Consider the following 21,971-nt stretch of genomic DNA (forward strand, 5'->3'; position numbering starts at 1 on the left):
GAGAGAGAGAGAGAGAGAGAGAGAGAGAGAGAGAGAGAGAGAAAGTGCTCATGCTTGTGCACACAAGAGCCTGCTGATCATGGTAGCACAGCACTCCTGAGGCAAGGGCAGGCCGATCTCTGAGTTCAAAGACATCCAGGACTACACAGAGAAACCCTGCTTGAAAGACCAAAACAAAAGAGGGAAGGGACAGAGCTAACAGTGAAAAGCAGACATGTCAACACTAAAGAAAACCAAATGGCTCAGCAGTTAGAGCACTTGCTGCTCTTGCAGAACCAGGGTTCAATTCCCATCATCCACATGACAGCCTGTGACCACCACAGCTTCAGTTCCAGGAGATCCAATACACCCTTGTCACCTCCATGGGTAAGACGTCGATATTACTTATTTACACACACTCAGGCAAAATATTCATACACATAAAAAAGTGAAATTAAAACCACACACACACACACACCCCCTAAACCACAGTCATATGACAGCATCTAAGCTCCTATATTCGTACCACAAATGACCAAGTTTTGCACCCAAATAAGTTTAAAGCTCATTGGAAACAGTTGAGTAACTAAGACTAATTTTCCCATGAAAATATCTGATTTCATAGAAATCAGCAAGCCAGAAAGGCTTTGAACTTCTCTGTAGCCCAGGATGACCCAGAACTCCTGACCCTTCTGCCTCCACCTTCCTAGTGTTTGGGATAACAGACTTGCACCACCATTCTGCAGTGCTAGGGATCAAATCCAGGTCTCTGTAAACATTAACCAGATCCCCAGCCCCCAACTTACTTTTAAAAACTTCTCACCTGCCACGGGAATTGCGCCTGGCAGTCGGAGGCTGGCAGGCTGGACACTGCCACTCACCATCTGGTACTTCATAGAGGGCCGGCCTCAGACAGAACAGGTGGAAGGCTTTATTACACTCGTCACACAGGATCAGCTTGTCATCCTCACCTGCAAAGACAGGCGCACACAGCACTGTTGGCAGCACAACAGAACAAACACCGCAGCACAGCACCTCTCTCTTTCCTTTAAACATTTATTTTTATCTATGTCCATGTGTGTCTGGGGAACGAATACCATGTGTATTTGCGTCTGTGAAGCAGAGAGAGCACTGCATCCCCTGGAGCTGGAGTTCAGAACAGCAGCAAGCACTAGCGAGGGCCGAGCCACCACTCCAGCTCCAGCTCCTTTTTCCTTCCTTCAAGACAAGTTTCGGTGTGTAGCCCATACTGGCCTGGAATTTGGGGAGCCCCTCCTGTCCCTGCTCCCAAGTGATGGGATTGCAGGTACATCTCATCACACTCAGTTGCTCTTGTATGTGCACTCAGATGCTAGAGGCTGATATTAGTTACCGTGCTTGACGGTTTTCTACCTCAGCATACCGAGTCTCTCACTTGAACCCAGAGCTAGACACTGGTTCTGTAAAACCCCTTGTCTCCACCTCCTAAGAGCCAGGACAGATGGGCTGCTATGCCCATCAACACTTATGTGGGTGCAGCAATGTGCATGTGCAAGCATTTTACCACTACAACATCTCTGCAGCCTGCTTTTTAAAAAATGCATTTAATTTCTGAAAATTGGACAATTTAGGGAGAGTTTCTAACTTATCTCCTCAGAACTATCAAGAATCAGGGCAGGACAGTTAATATTCACTAAGAGTAACTGGGCATGATGACATACTTCTTTAATCCCAGTACTGATGAGGAGGCAGAAGCAGGTATGTATTTTTGAGTTTCAGTCTAGCTAGAGTTACATGACACCCTATCTCAAAGTAAGTAAGTAGGTAAATAATTAAATCAATAAATAAAATGTGTTTAATTGTATGAGTATTTTAACTATAAGAGACTCTGCTGCTCCTCTTGGACCCCGAAACTCTTCCACACACGTCTGCATGGGTCCTCAGTGATCTGGTTTCTCTGCAGTCGACAGTATGCTGTATGAACTTCATCCGATTTACTTCCTTTTCTAACTATCAGTCGGGTCAGTTTTACAGCAACCAAGTCTACATAGTGCCCCACGCTTTGGAAACTGAACCCTAAGCTAATTCATTAGATAGAATTATTCAAGGAGAAGTAAAAAACATTCCCAGATGCTCTGCTCCGGACTCAAGGCTCAAGACTGAGGTCTGGGTGTGCAATGTGCGAAGCCTGCCCCCTGCTGGAAGCACCTACCTCACCTCACAGGTGACTAATGCTCTGTGGTTCCTGAGGGACTGTAGATTTTAGATCAACTGACTCGCTCCTGCAGAAAGTCTGAAGACTGAGCAGCTGCTCCAGTCACACGTGCAGATGTTCACACGTGCGGAGGAGTCACCAGCATGAGACAGCAAAGGGGAAACCTGCCCTACCACAGTTAGAATGTGCACACAGGAGAAGTGCTAAATGATGTACAAAAAATACCCTCAGAGGGTGGGTGGTGATGATGCACTTCTTGAATCCCAGCACTTGGGAGACAGGCAGGCAGCCAGCCTGGTCTACAGAGCAAGTTCCAGGACAGCCAAGGCTACACAGAGAAACCCTGTCTCAAAACACCAAAATTCCTTCAAAGGAGAAAGAAAACTCTGAGTGAAAAGCCTAGTCCCAGTCAATGAGCAGCTCTCCTCGATGCATACCTTTCTTTCGACAGACTTTGCATCTAGCGTTTTCTGCAGACATATCCCACTTGATACATGCATCAAGCATCCCAAGTAGAACGTGCATCCTGGAGAAGGTCTGAGCTTCACGGATTGCTGTTTTCCATTTTTCCAGTGCAGAGGCAACCTAAGCAGCAAGTAAACCAGCCTGGTGTTATGACCATGACCTCAAAGATTAGAAAGGGCTAAGAATGGGTAAAGAGAGAATTCTGAGGATATTTGCCTTCTACAGTTTCATTAAAACCATCCACTTATATGATACTTCCCATCAAGGCTTCAAAGGATAAAAACCAAGCTTGGCAGAGGTCACACCAAAACTAAGCATAGAGTAGGGATGAGAAGCAACGTGTCTCTACAAGTGAAATCAGTATCATTCGGAATCTGTATCCTTTGGAAGCAGGAATATGCATCAGCATGCAATATCAATATACAGCCTACAAAACTGTGGCTAATGAGTTATCCATCTGGGCGGGCCACAGACGTGGTTAAGTTCTCTCCATCAAGCCTGGGTACCTAGTAACCTAGTATAAAGCCCTCCTCTCACCTGTATGTCACCAGCCTTTAAAGTGAAAATTCTTAAGTCCCAAGAACTGTCCAATTAATTCTGGACATGCTTTGCACCTCCCCTTTTGTCACCAGGAAATACAAATTCAATCAGAATTAGCCGCAGTTAGAATGAAGAAGGCTATGATTAGAATCTGGGTGGTAAACACGATACTCTCCCTATAAAGTGGATACTGATGTTGATGAGATGGCTCAGTAGGCACCTTAGTTTGTTAAAACAAGTCCTGAAACTTGGAATGCTCAGTGAGCCTCAGGTTAGGAAATGGAACAGAATTCAGGAAGGAGCTTACATGTCAAACCATACCATTAGCCCCTTTGCTTAACACTAGAAAGGCAGCTATCCTCTCTCTGGAAGGTTGCACAAGAGTCTTCCACAAAATATCATTCCAGATGGAAAGCTTTGGTGCTCTGACAGAACACACTAGGAAGGGACTGCTACATGAAACATCTATGAGGTACGTGCACTAGAAAGACAGGCAAATTCATAGGTTTAAGTATTACACAGTACCTCATAAATATGCACAATAATTAGGTATTAATGAACTTTTAGAGTATTTAAATGGGGTTAGGTTATTAAGAGCACTTGCTGCTCTTGCAGAGGACCTGGGTTTAATTCCCAGTACCCATATGGTAGTTCACAAGAGTCTGTACCTCCAGTTCAGAGGATCCAACATCCCTCTGCTTCTTACCTCTGTGAACGGCAAAACTACATGTGCTACATTCACATACACACACATATGCAGGCAAACCACTCATATGCATAAACTTAGTCTAGTCAGCGTGTGGTGGGGCACGCCTTTAATCCCAGCACTTGGGAGGCAGAGGCAGGTGGATTTCTGAGTTCGAGGCCAGCCTGGTCTACAGAGTGAGTTCCAGGACAGCCAGGGCTACACAGAGAAACTGTCTTGAAAACAAAACAAAAGGGGGGGGGTGGGGGGGAATACTAGCTACCCTGACTTGATTACTATGTAGACTATAAATATATTGAGTTATATTGCATACTATAAATTTATACAACTAAAATAATAAAGAAAAGTAAAGCCAGGCCTGGAAGCTTATAGAAGGCATGTAAGTCCTTGTGCTCACAGAGAAGCACTAGGGAACCTAGACTGCTAAATACATTGGGTTTTACTTCAAAGGAAGGGATGCATAACCTGTTATCCTCCTAGCATGCTGGGAGTTGACATCCATTCTAGCCTGGTGACCTCTGTGCTATCTGTGAGGCTGGAGCCCACACCAGAGCCTCCCTTACGCCCTTACTCTAAGCTTGTTTTTTCAAGCTACAGAACCTATCTCTATGGAAAGTGTCACAAGTAGTCATTTTTACAACCCATCTTTATGGAAGGTGTCAAACGTACTTTACAGCATTTTGATGTAGCCGCCTCTAACCTTTACTTAGCTTATTTTGTGCTTTACTGTACACTGGATTGAGTTAATTATTACCAGGAAAGTTTGCACAAAATTGTACTGTACTTAAAATTGCCTCAAATAAATTACCCGGAGTCAGATTCCTGATGTTTGAACCAATGTCAGTCAGTCACGGTGAACTGAACTGCCTTTTGCCTCCCTTGGATTATGATGTCTGTGGTGCTCAGAGACTTCCATAGCGACTCAGATCTGTAATTTCAGCACTTGGGAGGCTGAGGCAGGAGGATCACTGGCTATATAGTAAAACCTTGTCTCATAAAAACAAAACAAAATAAAAGGAGATGAAAAAGTGGCAGACAATAGGGTTGTCAGAACAAATGCAAACAAAATAAAGACAAACAAAACCAGACATAGTAACACACATCTGTTATTCCAACACTCAAGAGGCTGAGACAGAATTACGGGTTTGAGGCAAGCCTGGTCCACATGGTTAAGATCCAGTTTCAAAAGAGACAGAGGCAGAGAGGGAGAGGCAAAGAGAAATAGAGGCAGAAAAAGAGAAAGAATACCAAATAAAGCCCAGGATTTTCCTAAAGTACACATTATGTTTCTCAATTTAGGAAAACAAAATTGGCATTGTATTTACATAGATTAGGACTGAAGAGATGGCTCACAGTAAAGAGCACTTGCTGCTCTTGTAGAGGACTATGGTTCAGTCTCCAGCACCCACATCAGGTAGCTGACAACTGCCTGTGTCTCTAGTTCCAGGGGGGCTGATGCCTTCTCCTGGTTTTTGAGAGCACTGTACGCACATGGTGCACATACAGACAACCAGGCACACACATATCAATGTAGGTGAAAATAAATGCTATTTTTTAAATTTTTAAAAAAATGCATATCCTAGATCATATATTACTACAAAAAGGACCAGTGAAATAATGTCATAGATCCAAAGAAACCGGAGCCCAGACAAGAGACTGACAGAGACTCATGTAGCAGCCTGGTCCTGGCCAAGGACTCTGGCCCTTGCTAAGTGGAAACTTTCAAAGCAGAGGACAGTGGAAAATTTTGAGCTGTGGCAAAGCTGACCTTTGGTGGGAGCTGCAGGGCAGGGTATTGCTAGAACAGAACACAGCAGAACCACTCAGCAAGCGGCCTGATTTTTCCAAGAAGCTCTCCACTTCTGCACTCTGTCTAGGGCTTACAATTATTTCCGCTCAGGGTTTAGTACACAAAGGGACCTTAATGGGACTTAACTACCTATTGGTCCTCAGTAAAAAGAAAATGTCACAGGAAAAATAAATAGCAAGGAAAGATTCTTTCCAAGAGCTCTCCAATAAAAGTCTGTACCCAGATGGGCTAAAGGGCAACATGGCTCACAGGGTAAGACAATCATCACCAAGCCCAACATTCAAATCTATCTGAAGACCCACATGATGAAACAACAGACTCCTGCAAGTTGTCCTCTGACCCTCACTTGCTGTGGCACACAAATATGTGCAACACACATACAAATAAAACAAAAACTGAGTTAAAAACAAAACCGATGTAGCATTTAGAAATCAGCCATCTCATAAATTTATATGTACAATGAACTTCAAAGTGTGTTTAAAATGGGAATGCTAGCTACTCTGATTTGATCAGTACACACACATCTCACAGATTGACTTATCACACTGTACTCATAAATTTATATGGGCAAAATAATAAAGAAATTTAAGCTAGGTCTGTAACCACAGGACTTGAGAATCTGAGGCAGGAGCTGTCTCAGAGATCACCTAGATTATCTGAGTGCTAAAAGCCAGGAAAGGGAGCCCAGGCAGGACTGTCCCAGTAAAACACTAACGAGGTGTGAAGTTTCACTGTGAAGTAAACCAGTCTCTTATCCCGAATGGTCCTCCCTGAATCATACACCACTGTGGTCTAAGGAAGTAAGGAGAAACACTACTGTGTACAAACTCTTCAAGTGTTTTAGGAAGAGCAGGAGAGTTACTTAGCCATTTTTGCTTGTAATCACATACGCACACATAAAAGGGCTTGTTGGACCAGCTAGAACTCGAGTTATAGACAAGTGTGAGCTGCCATGTGGGTGCTGGAAATCGAACCCAGGCCCTCTCCAAGAGTTCTCAACTGCCTTGCTATCTCTGCAGCCCCTGAAAGGAGACTTATTCTTAAAACTATCTGCCTGTGGGGGTGCTTGCCTGTGCATCACTTGGGAGGTGCAAATAAAAGGACTTGAGTTCAAACCCAGCTGGGGCTACATTAAGATCCTGGATTAAAACAAAGCAAAACAAAACAAAGAAAGAAAACAAAGGCCAGGCATGGTGGCACACATCTTTAATCAGAGGCAGGTAGAACTCTGAGTTTAAGGCCAGTCTGGTTTACAGTCAGACCACTGGCTACAACGAAACAAAAGAAAACTAGATGGCTTCGTCCGACAGTGAGTCATATGTCATTTTAATCTGTACTTGAGGTTCCTTCAGAATCCAGCCCCCATACCTACTTCTGGGAAGCTCTGACACCCTGGCACCCTCACAAATTAGCCCAAGGGCCACTCCTTTCCATCAGCCACAGATGGCCTGGCCTCACAATGGCTTCAATTCTTTTTCCTTTTGAGGCAGAGTTTCTATATAGCCCTGGCTGTCCTAGAACTCAGAGACCTGGCTGCTAGGATTAAAGATCTGCCCGCCACCTGGGCAACGGGGGTAGTTCTAGGATGGTGTGAAAAGATACTTCCTTTAGTAAGCAGAAAGCCTGTGTAAGTCCATCTTTTCTGAGCTAGCAATGACATGATGACACAAGCACAATCCTCTCTGGTAAAGCTGAGGCAAGAGCATGGAGTCACAGCAGAAGCTGGCTACACTGTTACTGGGGGAAGAACTGGAATTTCCAGCATACTGTAATGCTAAATGACACTGTGCCTGCCACAGGACAAGCACGTTTGGTGTACTTTCTACCTTACTGTATGTTTAACACACAGCTGTTCACTACGAACAGGCAACTTCAACAGCTTACTCACCCACTGTCAGCTGTTCTCTCTCTACTTCTTGGTCTTACACTCAAAGAAGTTCCCTAAAGCAAGAACTCAGTGCTTAGATTCAGTGACTCAATACCTTTGCTTCTTCTACTATTTTCTTCTCTTCATCTACTTCCTCAGACTTTACAGAATCTTCACTGTGGAGTTTCCGTTTCTTCTGTTTGGGAGCCATGAATCCTTGCAGAAACTTCTTTATGACACTGGCTTGAAGGGCAATGACACACTCACCAAAATCCTTCAGTTTCTCTAAGGAAATGACCTGGGGAAAGGTTTAAAATTGAGACTGAGAGGAAGACAAAACCAATAAAGAAGTTGGCCCATAAGTTCCCTAACACCCTCATCCCAAGTACCAGAACTGTCCCGTGAGTTACCCGTGTGCCTTCCGTGGTAACGAGCGAGCTAACAGTACCTGACTATTTCCACTTCCCCAATGAGAGGATCCAGACACTGAAATTCCATCTGCTCCCAGGAATTCATCCACTCAGTAACACTATTTACTACAAGCAGAGCAGACTTGAGAGTTGAGGTACAGACGCTGTGTGAAGCAAGTGTGAGGCCATACATTTAAACCCCAGTACCAGAAATAAAACACAGGAGAAAGAAGCAAAGACATTCTGAGAAGACTCGCGCTTTCCTGGCTTTCTGGCTGAGGTCAAGCATTAAGCTTTACAATTCTCCCATTTCCATTAAACCTCTGTTCATTTTAGAGATGAAAAGACAGGCACCAAATCACTATCAAAATTATATTCTTTATCAAGCTGCAGAGATAGCTCAGCACTTAAAAGTGTATACAGCTCTTGCAGAGAGCCAGAGATCAGTTCCCAGCACCCATGTCAGAAAACTCGAAATCACCAGTTAATCCGACTCCAGTAGGATCCAGCTTCCAGGACAAGAACATATGTGCACATACCCACACAGACACATTGAAAATAAACTTTGTAACTGGGAGTGGAGGCACAAGTCTTTACTTCTAGCACTTGAGAAGCAGAGGCAGGTAAATCTGAGTTGGGAGCAAGCCTGGTCAACACATCAAGTTCTTGAATAGCCAAGGCTACAGAGTGATACCCTGACTCAAAAGAAAAGAAAAAAAAATTTAAAAAATTCTGTGGTACAGGGTCTCATTAGGCAACACTGGCCGGCCTGGAACTCACTATGTAGACCAGGGTAGCCCCCAACTCATAAGGACCCACTTACCTCTGCCTCCTGAGTGCTGGGATTAAACATATGTTCCACTTACACTTTTAATAAAGGTTTATTTTTTTTTAATCATCTATATGTACCTGCTCGTGTGTGTACATGAGTGCCCTATGGGGCCAAGTGTCTGATCCTCTGAAACTGGAGGTACAGTTGGGTGCTGGGAACTGAGTGTGAGTGCTCTTCCAGACCACTATGTGCTCTTAATCGTGGAGCCAACCCTTCAGGTCACAAAATTGTGTTCTTAAATGCTGTCCACTACAGTCTTGTCAGTCACATAAGGAATACCAATTTTAAAGAATACAATCAAGTGTGGTGGTGTACACCTTTATTCCTTGGAATAAAGCTTCCTAAGGAAGCAGAATCAAGATCACTTGTGTTTGAGGCCAGCTTGATCTTACACACTGAATTCTGTAAGGTCCATGTAGTAAACCTTGCCTGAAGAAAAAAAAAATCAAGCCAGAAAGAAAAACAACCCAATGTCAGCAAGAGAAAGAACTAGATTTGGCCCATTTCCTGATAAATACTTAGCAAACAATAGAGACGAACATCAAAAAACCCAAAACATTGCCTATATGATCTTTTGGTTCCACATGTATTATGCAAAACAAACCTAACTCAAAACATGGTCCTAGCTTTATTTTGCAGGTAAGACACCAGCTCTGGAAATAACTCCAAGCTGAGTTTCTGAGAGCAGCAGATTTCCAAGGGCATTTCTCACACTCTTACCCGGGCTTCAAACTCGGATGTTCCCTCCATGTAGCCAAGTCCTCCTTTCTGCAGCCTCGTTGCCACTTCAATAAGATCACTCCTCAGGAAGTTTAAGAGTTCCTGGTTGCCGTCACAAGATTTTAGACCCAAATTTGGCTTCCGAGCCAGATAAATGGAGTGAGTAATTTCTTGGTATCTACAGGAGTTGAGATAGGAAAAGGGGGGAATTATAGAAACTTTTCTTTTTTAGAACTATTTATTTTATGTATATAAATACACTGTAACTGTATTCATACACACCAGAATAGGGCATCGGATCCCTTTACAGATGGTCATGAGCCACCATGTGGTTGCTGGGACTTGAACTCAGGACCTTTGGAAGCGAAGTCAGTGCTCTTAAGCTGCTGAGCCATCTCTCCAGACCCCTAATGAACCTTCTGCAAGTACTCTCTACACCCCCCAGCAGGCAATAACTGGCTCTGTTTCTGTGTTATCCTATATTGGATATTGACACTTCACATAAACAGAATCATACAACATGTGGCCTTTCGTGTCTGGCTTCTTTTGCTTAGCACAATGTTTTGATACTTACCCATGTGGCAGCACAAATCAGGGCTTCACTATTTATTTTTAATGTATATGGGTTTTTTGTCTGCATATGTTCTGTGTGACTATCTCCCCAGCTTTCGTTCCTTTTGTAAGTGCTGTTTGGACAGCTCACATTCTGTCTTTCTACTGATCAACCAGTAGACATTCATGGTACTTCTACCTTTGGTCTATCATGAATAATGACAGATCAGTTCAGGTAATTGAGGTAAGAATGCATTTCTGCAATACTCCTTAACTAGAGTGTCTCATAGCTTAGTGCAGGGCACACAGTAGTCAAAGAGCAAGTATGCTACCCTGGATCATACATACCCTAGAAGTGTATTTTTCCGAATAAACATGGTGTTCAAAAAGATTACAAGTTATGTGAACATCAAAGGTTACAGACTTATCTTTGTAACTTTATCTTAATACACTATGAACAGAAAGTCAGGTATTATTGTACAGAGCTCTAGCCAAGAGCTCCTTGAGACCTGCTTCAGCACACAGAGGGTAGAGGTAGGAGAGTAAGAAGGTGAAGGTCATCTTGGGCTATATAGTCAGGGCTACAGAAGACCCTGTTTCAAATCGGCATGCAAGTTGAGGCTAGAGATGACTCAGCTATTAACAAGCACTGGGTGCTCTTCCAGAGGACTGAGGTTTTGATTGCTAAGCACCTACACAATGGTTTACAACCATCTGTAACTCCAACCCCAGGAATACCCACTCTTCTGGCCTTCCAGAGCATTGAACACACATGGTACAGACATACATGCAGACAATACTCATACACATAAGATTATTAAATTAAAAACCAAACAACACACACACACACCAAGCATGCAAACAAGCCCAAACATAAACCATCTTGCTGCTGAGTATCATGGTACACCCTTTAATCCCAGCACTAGGGAGGCCGAGCTCTGGGAGTTTTATGTCTGACTGAACTACACAGAAACCCGACTTCAAAAGCACATACTTACATATTGACATTAACACTGAGAAGACTTGAGCAACAAGAAGAAACATTTACCTTTTCTCCAGTCTCTCTTTAAGCTGACTTTCCCTTATTCCCTGAGGATGAAGACAATTTAGCAACTCATCCAGTTCCTTCTGACTATCACATAGGAACCTGTAGAAGCAAAACAAATCTTACAAGCTGGAAGAACAATGAAAACCCAACAGTGTATGGAGTCTCAGGTTGACAGTGAGTGAGAAATGTAGAATTCCAAACTGTTTTCAGTCTAATGTCTACCAAGGGTGAAGGTCTTCTGCTACAATACAGTGACATTTGTTTTTTCTGAGACAAGGTTTCTCTGTGTGTAGCCCTGGCTGTCCTGGAACTCAATCTGTAGACTGGGCTGGCCGAGTCAGAGATCCACTTGCCTCAGCCTCCTTTCTGAGACTAACAACGTGTGTGTGTGCCAACTACCTGGCTCAGAGATAAGACTTTATAAAGGCAATAGAACACCTGTCCATATGACTTCAAAAAATAAATTATACCTTCAGCAAAAACAGCTAAGTGACTGCACTGAACATATTTTATATAATCAAAAGTAGTAAAGACCTTCTCGAAATCTAGCTATTTGCTTAAAAGCAGAATTGTACATACCCAGATACCAAAAGCTATTTTTAATTTTTTCCCAATGGGTAAAATTTACTTAATAAATTTATGTACCTTAATTTTATTTTACACATAGTTTGTAAAGTATAATCACCAAATCCAAAATTCTTCATATTCCCAAGTTGATTCAGAAGCATTTGGCAATGCTGCATAAGATGTATTACACAGAAAACGTGTGGTGCATGTCTGTAATCATAGTATACTGGAAAGCTAAAGTAGGAAGATTACAGTGAGCTCAAAGCCAGCCTGGACTACAGAGTGAGTTCCAGGTTCACCTCAAGACCCTCAAGACCTCAATTGGGGGTAAATCCAGCACATAATATACAAAATTATACGATAAAGAGGTCTGACCCATAATCTAGGTTGTCAGTTGGACACAACTATTATTAAGAGGTACCCTAAGTTTGAGGAATTGCTTTCATCAGACAGGCCTATGGGCATGCCTGTTGGGCACTTCTTGACTGCTTTTACACTGTGGGCAGTACCATCCCTATGCAGATGGGAAGAAAGACAGCTGAAAGTGAGCCTGGGAGCAAGCCAGTCAACAGCATCTCTCTGTGACTCCTGCCATGAACTCCTTCCTATTCTCGCTCCCCTGGAGGATGGATTGTAACCTGTAAGCTAAAATAACAGTTTTCTTCTCCAAAATGTTTTAGACCACAGTGTTTATCACAGCAACAGAAACCAAGGTACCCTAAGACAACAAGCAGAGAAAATCAAATCCTGAACTTTAAGAAAAATAGCTGATTACCAAAAGATCACATCTGGTTTTGTAACAGTGAGGTTTTTGGCTTTCTTTCCTTTGAAACAGGGTATTTTGTGGCCCAGGCTGGTCCTGAACTTGATATGTCCTGCTGCCATCTCTTGAGTGCTAGGATTACAGGAATACACTTCCACAAACAGCTTAAGAGCTGCTGGAGATGTACCTCAGAGGTCTATTCATGATAGGCGAGCACTCTACCAACTGAGCCACACACCCCTTGTCCAATGGTAGGCTTTGATACGCCAAAGAGAGCAACATAAAGTACCTACAATAGCACTTTGCTAATATCTCTTCCTTAACATTGGAAAGGAAGGCTGGAGAGACGGCTCAGTGGTTAAGAGCACTGACTGCTCTTCCAGAGGTCCTGAGTTCAACTCCCAGCAACCACATGGTGGCTCACGACCATCTGTAATGGGATCTGTTCTAATGCCCTCTTCTGGTGTGTCTGAAGAGAGCAATGGTGTACTCATGTACATAAAAAGAAGGGACTCACAAAACCAAAGCCAAGACAACCTAACCTAATAAAATCATATGCTGGGCAGTGGTGGCACGCACCTTTAATCCCAGCACTTGGGAGGCAGAGGCAGGTAGATTTCTGAGTTCGAGGCCAGCCTGGTCTACAGAGTGAGTTCCAGGACAGCCAGGGCTACACAGAGAAACCCTGTCTCGAAAAAAACAAACAAACAAAAAACATTGGAAAGGAATAAAAATGAGCAAGCCAACGGGTGTCCTGTTACCATAGGTTCTGTCCTTGCTTGGGCACAGTGGTCTCCACAGCTTCTAGTGCTGATCCATGGTGTGCATTCACACTTGCATTTTTGCCTAGGTTTGCTTTCTTACCTAAGAGAAATGCAAATGTTAAGTTTATACATTAAAAAACTAACTCTTTGTTCAGAAAACCTAAGTAGACTCCATGCCCAGCCCAACAATATACAGATGCTGCCTATTAAACACAGAATACATTTATTTATAATTACTAAACTGTTGGATGTTAATACAATTTAAGAAATCTCTAAACAACTATTCCCAGATTTATAAGTATTTATAATTTAATAAGACCATTACACAATATAATTATATTTTAAAAAAAAATTCCAAATCTTGAGGAAAGTATGTTTGCTAAAAGAAAATTCAAATGTTTTAAAGCCGTGGATTTTAATATCCTATGTGTAGTATGCTGAGTCTCACAGGGTCCCCAGCGCTTCTGCTGTATAGTAATAATGACAGACAGTTCATATTAGAAGCTGTATCCCATGCTTTTCCTGGGGCTGGGATGTGCACTTTCACAATGCTAGGCAGTCACGCCTCCACTAACATCCACAGCTGGCACTCCACACTGCAAGCAGAGCTACAGAGCTAAGCTACACTGTTTTTACCATACAGTACTTTAAAATGTTTTGATGGGGTTATCAGACACAGCCCTGTCTCATTATCTCTTCTCTACAGTTAGTTCAACAGCTGCACAGCTTAGGTCTTAAGCAAACTCGTCTTTCAGGACGTGATAGTGCACATCACTAACCCCAGTATTAGCAGGCAGATCTCTGTGCACTCTAGTCCAAAAACTTCTAGGTTATATATTAAGACCTAGACTCAAAATAAATAAATTTAAATCAATTTAAAAATCCACTAGAGGTCAGAGAAATGGCCCAGCAGGTAAAGGTGCCTGCCACCAGACCTGCAGACCTGAGTTCAATCTCCAGGACCAACACAGGACAGAGAACCTATCCTAAAAGGTGTCCTCTGATCTCTACACGCATGCACCCACACATATACGCAAACATAAATATTATATAGAAAAAATCCACAGATAGGCAGTAGTCATGCACACCTTTAATCCCTGCACTCAGAAGGCAGAGGCAGGCTGGATCTCTGAGTTCGAGGCCAACCTGGTCTACAGAGGAGTTCAGGATAGCCAGGGCTACACAGAAAAATGCTGTCTCAAAACACCAAAAAGGGAAAAGAACTCCTCCACTCGTATGCTCTAGATAAGCTTTTGAACAACCCCACATTCTGCTAGAATCACTTCCAAATCTGAGGAGATTGACTCTACAGTCAACTGTTCTCTAGTTCAACTGCCTCAGACAGGCCCTCACATATCTGTAAAGTATAACAAATCCAGAATTTTCTGCAAGGTAATATAATCTACACTTAAAATAACTTACCATAAAGAAGCCTTAAAGTTTCCAGCTACATAAAGAAATTAGTGGTTTTTTAGTAACACTGCATTAAGTTTGTTATTAGGAGTGTCTCCAAAATCAAAAGCACTACTTTAAAACAAAAACAACTTCCTAGAGAAATACAATACTTGAGAAGCAATCTTTAGCAGGCTATTATAGCCCAGGCTCTTAACGGGGAGTGTGCCAGAGGATGTGTTCAGGGTTTGAAGACATCTGGACATGCCTACTGACATCTAGTGGGCAATGATGAGATGCTGCTAAATATCCTATTAAAGCCCTATTAACGACAACTTCTAACTACAAAGAAACCACCTAACCCAACCAAGCCTCTGAGCTGAAAGTTTCTTTTGTTCTGAAATATATTCAACACATATACACACAGCTGAAGAAAGAGTGCATCTATCCAGAAAAGTACATTTGCATTTATTTTTTCAATTAAGATACCTCATAGCTAACATTCAGATAAAAAAATGTCATCAGTGACTCTTCATAACTCTTCTAAATCACCTATTTATGTTTTTATTATTTAGAGACAGGGTAACTCACAACTACCTGGGCCTCTGAGGATACCAGGCCTGCACACATGTGGTGCACAGACACACACAAGCAAAGAAGCCACAGACATTAAAAATTAAAATGAAATCCATGTCTACCAGTCAATTAAAAAAAAAAAAAAAAGAACAACAACAAAAATCAGGCAAGATGTTGCCTGCCTATAGTTCCAGAAACTTGAGAGGTAAAGGCAGGAGAATCAAAAGTTCATGGTTTGTTCTAAGCTACATCAAGAGTCCAAAGCCAGGGCTCAGGGGTTAAGAGCACTGGCTACTCTTCCAGAGGACTAGGGTTTAAATCCCAGAACCTATATGGCAGCTACCATCTGTAACTCTAGTTCTATAGAATCTGATGCCTCTACTGACTTTCACTGGCATCAAATGCACACAGTGCAGACATATACACAAAGAAAACACACATACTTAAAAACAAAACAAAAACAAACAAACAAAAAAGACTTCAAGCCGAGCAGTGGTGGCACATGCCTTTAATTCCAGCACTTGGGAGGCAGAAGCAGGTGGATTTCTGAGTTCAAGGCCAGCCTGGTCTACAGAGTGAGTTCCAGGACACCCTGAGCTATACAGAGAAACCCTGTCTCAAGAAAAAAAAAAAAAAAAAGACTTCAAAAGTTACATGAGATCCCAAGCAGGTGGTAGTGGGCTCCCTGTTTTGTCCTGTTCAACAACTGGCCTCAAGCAATCACTCTGCTTCAGCCTTCCAAGAAACTACAACTAGAGACACTGTGGCTCAGGCTTAGTCAACTGCTGCACCCACCCCACAGGGTCTCATTATGGAGCCCAGGGTGGCCTCAAATTCACAACCTCCTACCCCAGGCTCCTAAACGCTGAGATTACTTGAGTAGTCCCTGACTTAAAATGAGATACTGTCCATTTTCTCCGTACTAGATTTGCAGTGAAGCGAAATTCAGGAATTTATCTGTCCTTTTGCAGCCATATCCCTAGCATACCTAAACTTCTTTTGCATACTACAAGACATTTCAGAATTAATTTAAAAAGCAGAGAAAGAGGACAAGTAACTGTTTCTTTGGTCTCCTACCTCAGTGTTAGGCTTGACACCTCTACAGACATTTCCAAAGTACAAAATCTGAAGGCTGTTTCTGTAAAATCTACTACACACAAGTATTAACTCTTCATCTTCCCTCATTAAGCTAGGTTCTCTCCTCTCTAAGGCTCCTCTTCACTCAGAAGCTAGGGTGGTAATAAAGAAAACACACAGCTGGGAAGAGGGGACACAGGAAAGTCAGTCCTCAGTGTGGATCCTAAACCACAGACAGTCCCTACTTAAAATATCTCACAGCCAGAGTGGAGGTGCACACCTCCAATCCTGGAACTCAAGAGGCTGAGGCTGGAGGATTGACAGTTCTAGGCCAGCCTGAACTATGGCAAGGCACTGCTTCAAACAAATGAAAAATGTTTCATATTTACAAAAGAGGAAGGTCAAAATAATTCAAAAGAAACAGTCCTTCAATCCTTTTCAGCCATTGCAATGTGCAACACTGTTTCCTGAGCTATTGTGTGGGCACAACTCCTCTGCAGCCACACACTCACTACGGAAAACAGTACTGCTGCGCTGCTCCAGAGTTCAGACTCACTCAGTGCATTCTGGACATAAGCACTTCCCATCTGCGGCAGGCTGACACCATACTCCAGGCAATGGTTCTTAACCTTTCTAATGCTGTAACTCTTTAATACAGCTCCTCACGTTGTGGTAACCCCCAACCATAATGACTGATTATCAATTCCTGTGAAAGGATCTTCAACCCCCGCAAAGGGGTTTTGACCACCCCCCAACCTCCACCCTGGTTGAGAACTGCTGCTTTATGTCAACAGCCTCTGCAGCAGTTATACTTACTTCGAGGATAGCAATCATCATCAGGTAAACTGTTGTGGTCTTTGCGGTGATGCTTAAACCGGTAGTCAATGCTGTTATGGACCCAACCCTTTTCAATGAATAATCCTGGGACCTCATTTGAGAAGAGCCAGTATCTACAAAGCACAAGAAGAATTACTTAGTCATACCCATGATAAGTGCAACAGTGGACAGGGAGAGACTGAGTCGCTTTACTGCTGGACAGGCTGCCTAACAAGTAGGAGTAGCACTGGTCACAGCTAACACAATCTGACACAGAAGAGTTGTATGTAAGGAAAGACAGGATAACAAAGATGCCTTGGCATCTGGAACTCATCTAATGTCTGTGTCATTTCTGTAATGTCTATTCTGTCTCATTACGTGCCACACAATCAATGAATTTAAAAATACCTAAAAAACAAAAAACTTATTTTAAGTGTCATATTTTGCCTTCACGTATATATGCATGACTGATGCCGTGCTGAGTTCAGAGAGGGTATCAGAACCCCTGGAACTAGAGTTACAAATGGTTATGAGTCACCATGTGGGTGGGGAGACCCAAACCCAAGAACACTAAATGCAAGAACTGTAAGTGGTCTTAATCACTGAACCATCTCTCCTAAAATACTGAACCATTTAAAAGTAACTATTTGGATTATAGTTCATCTGTCTGTGTTATTTAAATTTCTTATGGATGGTACCCTTAAAGACAAGGGGAGACTTTTTTTTTTTCAAATTTATTTTTTATTTACATGAGTACAGTACAGCTGTCTTCAGACACACACTAGAAGTGTGCATCGGATCCCATTACAGATGGTTGTGAGCCACCACGTGGCTCCTGGGAATTGAACATCTGGCAGAGCACTCAGTGCTCTTCACTGCTGAGCCATCTCTCCAGCTAGGAGCCTTTTTTCTTACTCATGGGAATAGAACCCATGGTTATGCAAGAGCTCTGATATAAACTACCAACCAGCCTGGGAGACGGTCTTATCTAACTCTGTAACCCCAGCATCCGATCCCAGTAACAGTCAATACCCGAAAAAGGAGCAGTCACTGCTACAAACACAACTGAGAACTGAACAGGAACAGTTCACCTGAGCACCGTAGCCAGCTTCCCGACTAGTCACCACTGCGGCCACTCAGAAGACACAGTACGTTGAATAACTTACCTGTTATGGTTTCGGTCTGTACCAATAGGCGTCCTGCGCAGGACAAGTTTCGCCTTGGCAATCCCTTCCTGGAAGGCCTTCTCCGCAGCAGCCTTGTGCTTCCGCATTCGCTCCTCCTCAGCTTCCCGTTCCAGTCTCACTGGTGAGGTTAAAAAACAACACAAGTGTCTGTATGAAGCACATGTTTGCCAGACCTTCCTTTCTTCCTTTTCCATGTAAGGTAGAACATGATCATCTATGATTCTCCCATAGTCCTTAGGATGTCTCACCCCTCACTGCCACAGGATCCCTAAACAGACCAGGATGAATTAAAAAGAAAGTATTTCAGTCAAGACAGGGGGTGTGGATGGGAGTGAGGAGTGGTGCATGCCTTTAATCCTAGCACAAGGGAGGTAGGGACAGGTGGAGCTCTGTGAATTCAAGGCCAGCCTGGTCTACAGAGTGAGCTCTGGGATATCCAGGGCCACACAGAAAGCCTGTGCAGCAAAAAAAAAATTCAGCTAAGAACCTGTGACAACTTCTCTGAGCATGCATGTATGTATGTATGTACAGACGGATGTACATATGTACAGGGTCTCACTATATAGCTCTAGCTGGCCTTAAACTTGCTATGTAGACCAGGCTGGCTTTCAACTCAGAGGTCTGCCTGCCTCTGTTCCTGAGTGCTGCGATTAAAGGTGTTTGCCACCACACTGGGCTCTTTAATGTGACTGACAGGAAAAAAAAAACAAAAAACAAAAAAATCAAGTAAGGACAGGGAAAGAGCAGTAGTAATTATTACAGAACTAGCAGTGAAGCTCAGTGGTAGAGTTTACCTAGCATTCAAGGTTAAACTCCAGACACACATGACCAACTACTTCTTTCTTCAGACAGGATCTCACTCTATATCCTTGGCTGGCCTGAATTCATGATTCCTACATCTGGAGTGTGGAAATCAAACATGGTACCATTGTGCCACTCACACCTCTCAAGACAGGGTTTCTTTGTGTAGCCCTGGCTGTCCTTGAACTCACTATTTAGACCAGGCTGGCCTAGAATTCACAACAATCTGTCTGCCTGTCCTCCTTTCCCTCTCTGGTTTGAAAGCACCCACCGTCACCTCATGACTTATTTGTAATAGTTATTTCTTGGGGGCTGGAGAACTGAGTCAGAGGCTGGAAGCTCCTGCTGATCTTCCAGAGACCTCGCTTAGTTCACTTCTCAGCATCCTCATATGCAGCTCGCAACCATCTGTAACTTGGGTTCTAAGGGATATGACCCCAGACAGGCATATGCTACACATACATACATAAGGACAAAGCAATTATAAACATAAATAAAAATAAGTCAAAAATTAATAGTATTACTACACTGATGGGGGAAAAATTATAGAGTTGAAAAAGTCTCATGTAACCCAAGTTGGTCTCCAACGTGGTTAATATGTGGAATTTTCGTCAGTAAGAACAATCTATCAATCTAGCATTTAAGTTTTGTCTGTCAAATTCTAATACTATAATGTACAAATGACTGCTATTTACAATGTCACAATCTTTAAATTATATTTTTCCTGATGATCATACATACAATACAGTGAGAATATTTAAAAATACATTTGTCAACAGAATTTTTTAAAAGGCAAAAATATCTATCTATCCAAATAAATAAATAAAGCTGGGTTTGAAAATACACACATTTAATCTTAGCATCTGGGAGGCAGAGCCCGGAGGGTCTCTGAGTTCAAGGTCAGCCAGAAGTATACAGAGAAGAGTTCATAGCAGTGAGAGACAACCTCAACAAAACTAAACAGCAGGGCAGTGGTGGCACATGCCTTTATTCGCAGCACTCCAGGCAGAAGACAGGCAGATATTTGAGTTCTGAGTTCAAGGCCAGCCTTGACTACAGTGTGTGTTGTAGGACATCCACAGCTACAAAGAGAAACCCTGACTGAAAAAACAAACTAAACAAAACAAAAAACAAAAAAAAAAACAAAAACTAAACAACAGAAATGTTGGGGGTAGTGGTATAGTGCTTGCCTCGCACACCCAAAACTCTCAGCTTGAGCCCTGAAACCACAAAAATATAATCAAGTAGAAAACCTGTGGCCTTTAATAAGGTTCTCTAGACTGATTAACTGTGTAATTACAGCAGTTACAGAAGAGATAAGCACAAGAGTAAATGTTAAAGGTAGTAAATGTTAAACACAGATCTGGTGAAAACATGGAAAAATCAGACCGCTCACTCTGGTGAGAGGGATGTAAACCTACACAGCCCCTTTGTAAATGCCAGGAACTCCTCAAATGGCTAAGTATGGCTACAGGAGTCAGAAAGTCCTTTCTTAGCTGTATACCCCAAAGGCACTATGTCTAGACGAATCCTCACAGAGATGCTTACAGAAGCATATTAATAACAGCCAAACGATGCAGCAACCTAACTGTCCACTGACTGGTGAACAGTGAACAAATAACATACGTGAATCTTGAAACCATTCAAATGAAAGAAATACAACATTAAAGTAGATTAGATGACTTTTATTACTTTTAATTATGTGTATGCATGTGTCTATGTGAAGGTATGTACATGAGAATGCAGTTGTCCAAGGAGGCCAGAAGATAAGTGTTAGATCTTCTAGAGCTGGAATTACAGGCAGTTTATAAGTTACTTGATATGCCGGGAACAGAATTCCTATCTTCTCAAGGAGCAGTATGCTCTCTTAGTCATTGAACCACCCCTCTAAAACACTATGATTATATATATATATATATATAAAAACATGTATTTATCCTGTGTGTGTAAAGGTCAGAGGATAACTTTTGAAGTCAGTTCCCACTTCCTGCTCAATGGGTTCCAGGACCAATCGCAAGTTGCTAGGTGTGGCAGCAACTAACACTGAGTTCTTTTACTGGCCCAATGGAAATCTATTTAAATGAAATGCAGAGAGCACATAAATCCAGAGAGATCAGTAGTTGTCAGAGGCTATGAACAAGGAGTGACTTTTGAGGTTTCTTCTGGGATGTGGGAACAGTTTCCAACTAAATAAGATTGTCTTTTATGTCTTGGTTTCTTCCAACATACTGTTCTACATGCATAGATGAGCCTCTCAGAAAAATGCTCTGGTGCACATACTCAATTCCAGGGCAGAGTAACTGCCTTCAAGTCAAGGGCAACCTGGGCTACAGTGTGCGACTGTCTCAAAACAAACAAACAAAAACAGTAACAAAAAGAGACATGGTCTACAAAAAAAAAAAAAATCCGGGCGGTGGTGGCGCACGCCTTTGATCCCAGCACTTGGGAGGCAGAGGCAGGCGGATTTCTGAGTTCGAGGCCAGCCTGGTGTACAGAGTGAGTTCCAGGACAGCCAGAACTACACAGAGAAACCCTGTCTCGAAAAAACAAAAACAAAACAAAGAAAAAAAAAAGAAAAAGAAAAAAAAGAAAGAGACATGGTCTATGTGCATGCAGCCAGCCAACAAAATAATATAATAACCACCATCTATACATGGTTATTATACCATGGCTTGCTTCATGTCCCTCTTCAGGTCCCTCAATTATTTATTCATTTAATAAGGATGTTTGGGTGTTTTGTCTGCATTTGTCTATGCACCACTTGCTTGAGTGTGAAGGCAAAAAGGGGATGCAGGATCATTTGGAATTAGTTGTGAACCTCCCCTGCAAGATCATCTATCTCCTCAGCATCTACACAAACACACACACACACACACACACACACACACACACACACACACACACA

The 21,971-nt window shown here is 42.6% G+C and overlaps 1 protein-coding gene across 1 annotated transcript in view; it reads right to left on the reverse strand.

Annotated features, from left to right (window-relative positions):
- The window catches only part of Baz1b (bromodomain adjacent to zinc finger domain 1B), a 61,690-nt gene that overhangs the window by 6,646 nt on the left and 33,073 nt on the right, over positions 1 to 21,971 (reverse strand). The window contains exons 8-15 of the mRNA XM_028765899.1: positions 18,245 to 18,383; positions 17,079 to 17,212; positions 13,215 to 13,317; positions 11,124 to 11,222; positions 9,524 to 9,701; positions 7,677 to 7,859; positions 2,611 to 2,758; positions 803 to 950 (exon numbers count right to left, since the gene is read on the reverse strand). Coding sequence (XP_028621732.1) covers positions 803 to 950; positions 2,611 to 2,758; positions 7,677 to 7,859; positions 9,524 to 9,701; positions 11,124 to 11,222; positions 13,215 to 13,317; positions 17,079 to 17,212; positions 18,245 to 18,383 — 1,132 coding nt within the window. The remainder of the gene's footprint in view (positions 1 to 802; positions 951 to 2,610; positions 2,759 to 7,676; positions 7,860 to 9,523; positions 9,702 to 11,123; positions 11,223 to 13,214; positions 13,318 to 17,078; positions 17,213 to 18,244; positions 18,384 to 21,971) is intronic.

Source organism: Grammomys surdaster, unplaced genomic scaffold (assembly GCF_004785775.1).
Source record: "Grammomys surdaster isolate TR1022 unplaced genomic scaffold, NIH_TR_1.0 166, whole genome shotgun sequence".
NCBI lineage: Eukaryota > Metazoa > Chordata > Mammalia > Rodentia > Muridae > Grammomys > Grammomys surdaster.